The sequence below is a fragment of the Austrofundulus limnaeus genome, unplaced genomic scaffold (genome assembly GCF_001266775.1).
Source record: "Austrofundulus limnaeus strain Quisiro unplaced genomic scaffold, Austrofundulus_limnaeus-1.0 Scaffold116, whole genome shotgun sequence".
Lineage (NCBI taxonomy): Eukaryota > Metazoa > Chordata > Actinopteri > Cyprinodontiformes > Rivulidae > Austrofundulus > Austrofundulus limnaeus.
In genome coordinates, this window is record NW_013952518.1 from 1791100 (window position 1) to 1794410 (window position 3311).

Genomic DNA, 3311 nt, shown 5'->3' on the forward strand with positions numbered 1-3311 from the left:
CTGCCCTGGGGCACACTGACAGAAGCGAGGCTGCCATGCACCGGCTCCACCGGACCCTCTGACTACCATCAGCAGGCAAGGCAGGTTAAGTGTATTGCCCAAGGACACAACGACTAAGACAGCTGGAACGGGGTTGAACCAGCAACCCACTGGTTAGAGYCCAATGGTTTTTATCAGTGGACTTGTTTACTGCAAACAGCTGTGGTGTTTAAAAATGTAGATTGAAAGACTCTTTTCTTTCTGACATCTGACCTGCCTATGATTTCTACTTTTTATTTCCTAAAAGTAGAGTTTCCTTAAACGAGTCGGGGGGCTGAAGTTTCATCTTTGGTGAGCGGAGGTCACCATTAGACGCCCTGTGGTGGATAAAATTGTTCCCTCTGCTCACCAGAATTTGTGCCGCCTCAGACTAGAATCAAAACCTCCCTCTGTTCTTATCAACAGCTTTACTTCTACCCACTTGAATATCTTGCACCAGAAACAGTAAGGTTTACTTACGTCCTGTGTTCAGGTCCAGTCCAGAAAAAGACTCTCTGCAACCATTCATGATTCATCTCTCTGTGATGAGGAACATCTGCTTGTGTTGTGTGTAAAATAAAGTCTGAGTGATTGATTCTCTGTTATTATATCTTTGAGAAAACTGAAGGAATTATTGGGGTTTTATGTTATATAATGACTTTAATTACATTACACATGTCTTATGATACAACTGTAAAGATTGTTAAATGTGACTGTTTTGCTTAACTTGATGATTCTATATTAACAGCTACATGCCTGAAAGTAAATTCAAAACATAACTGAACTTTTAAATCTTCATTAGAATAGATTATAATGTGTGGGGGCGTGGCTTTGAGAAGTGTAGGGATTCCCCTTACTGATGACGTAATCYGTAGGCAGAGCCATGCAGAGCCTTTGTTAAATACGATGCATTTCCTGGTAGGGTTGGGCATAATCGTATCGTGTGTGGTTAATCGTCAGAAAAACATTAATCGATTAATTTTTTGGACTTGACAATTAATACGATTAATGCCAACAGGTAGAATCCACTCGCTGCTCCTCTCAGCTTCAAATATGACGAACATTAAAAAAAGTTCTGTAARTTATTTATCTATCAACACAATTTAAAATTTGACATATAGCCTGAAGTCTGTATTTTTGACACAATTTGGAAAGATTTTTATGAGGAGCAAATCTTTCCCACTAAATTGGTCATGTGTCTATGAAATAAGGGTGTCCAGGGACTCCAGAGGATTAATCGTCAAATTAATCATTATCGGCTAAATACCACAATTAATTGTGATTTGTTTTTTTGCCAATATTGCCCAACCCTATTTACTGGTTTCCAGTCTGAACACTTGATGATCAAAAACCAGTCTTCAGCAGAGCGCTCTCTGGTTTTGTTTGACTTTCTGTTTTTTAATCTTTTCCATGCATTGGTACATTCTCCATATGTTTAAGCACACAAACTGGTAAACGAACAACACATAATATTTTCTTTCAAAACAATGGAGGTAGTCACAGAGCAGGTGTGTGTGTCTGTATATACTGTATGCACTAGACTTTGTATTAAGCAGGATAAAGTGTGATATCCTGTTTCCCTCTGAAACCCAGAATTATCAGGAAGGGCTGCGATACATTGGCCGTTTACCTTTTGAGCAAGCTGAGAGCAACATGAAACGTTACGGTAAGACGCTCATGCACCACGTTCCTGAAGGTACAACCATGCTGCTTAAAGGCTTGTGCACCAACTACCAGCCCAGTGGAGACACTGCTGACAGAGACAGTTTGGACAGGATTAAGGTCAGCATGTCATTTTGTTGTTCTCCATCATAATCAAAACAACTTGATGACACATTCTTTATCCAAGATCTACCCTAGAAATATTCGTATTAATGACTGATCTGATTTGTTTCTCTTTAAGGCAAATTCTGAGGAATTCATTCCCATTTTTGCCAATAACCCCCGAGAACTGAAAGCCTTTCTGGACCACATGATCAACGTGGATCCCCACTCTCCTCAGGGTGTGTACGACACACTGCTGGAGCTCCGGCTGCAGGACTGGGCACACGAGCAGGACCGTGAGGTCAGCAGAAAACATCAAAAACTCATAACTCTTTCTGCAAAATGATTGTTCATTTTAATGTTTTAAATAATTTTTACTAATTATTTTAAATCCATATGTACGGCAGAAAAAAACCATCCTGCAAGAGGAAGCTCTGTCCCTGTTGAGAAGTGACAACACTGTGTTTGATAAGGCCCTGGTTCTTTGTCAGATGCACAATTTTAAAGAAGGCATCCTCTACCTTTATGAGAAGGGCAAACTGTAAGTAAGAGATCAGATATTCATTCAGTTCATGTAATAATACACTCTGTAACAACTCATTACCTGCTGCTGCAGCAACGCACTGACCACTTCAACATATATTAAACACAAAATTCAGATGTTCCAGCCTCTCACTACAACCAGTTTAAATATTGTCAGGAGCCAGGATTAAAGTCTGAATTATTGAACTAATGCTGAGCACCACAAAACCAGCTAATGTCTTAAATTCCAATATACAAATTTATTTTCTAAAGGTTATTATTATTTTATACTTGTTTTAATAATCCAAGATGACAAAACTCCAGCATCTTATTGTTCAAACTGTACCTGAAGCATAAAGACTGTGGGAGGAAGAAGAGGTTAGTGTTAGAGGGTCTGACATCACCTCACTCTAAATTAAACATTCGCTCATAAAATATTTCCCCGAATCATCAAACCTTAACTGGGATTGTGTAAAAACTGATGATATCAACCCGACAGTATATCAAGACATAAACTGGTACTTTCAGGTGCATCTCTAAGTATTTGCCTCCTGACCAGCAGGGCTGTAAATGCTGTTAAGGTCCTGAAATGGAAAGATATTCATTCTGAGGGCGTTAAAACGAGCAGCCAGAGAGATTTGTATCTGGTAGGCATGGGACGGTATGAAATTATGACTGTTTGATAACCTTGGGCAAAAATATCACGGTTTTGCGGTATGACGGTATTATGATTACAGCTTTAAAAAGTTTTATTTTGAAATTTGTATTTAAAATATAAGAAAATGTCTTTTCTATTATATCATATTCAACTTTAATTATCTTTGGAAGCTGTTTTTAGATCTCAGATGTGTTATGCTGAAATTTTATTTACCTGTGTGCATCTGTAATTATAAATTTTAGCACCTAATGCAGTTAGTTTATCCTGATAAAGTTTACATCTACCGTATTTTTTGGACTATAAGCCGCACCCCCCATCAGTAAAAACAAAAACAAAACAGTACACCCAA

The 3311-nt window shown here is 38.4% G+C and overlaps 1 protein-coding gene across 1 annotated transcript in view; it reads left to right on the forward strand.

Moving 5' to 3' along the window:
- The window catches only part of vps11 (VPS11 core subunit of CORVET and HOPS complexes), a gene marked incomplete in the record, with an annotated part of 23866 nt that overhangs the window by 15237 nt on the left and 5318 nt on the right, over positions 1 to 3311 (forward strand). Inside the window, 3 exon segments of the mRNA XM_014014579.1 lie at positions 1612 to 1800; positions 1922 to 2083; positions 2190 to 2323. Coding sequence (XP_013870033.1) covers positions 1612 to 1800; positions 1922 to 2083; positions 2190 to 2323 — 485 coding nt within the window.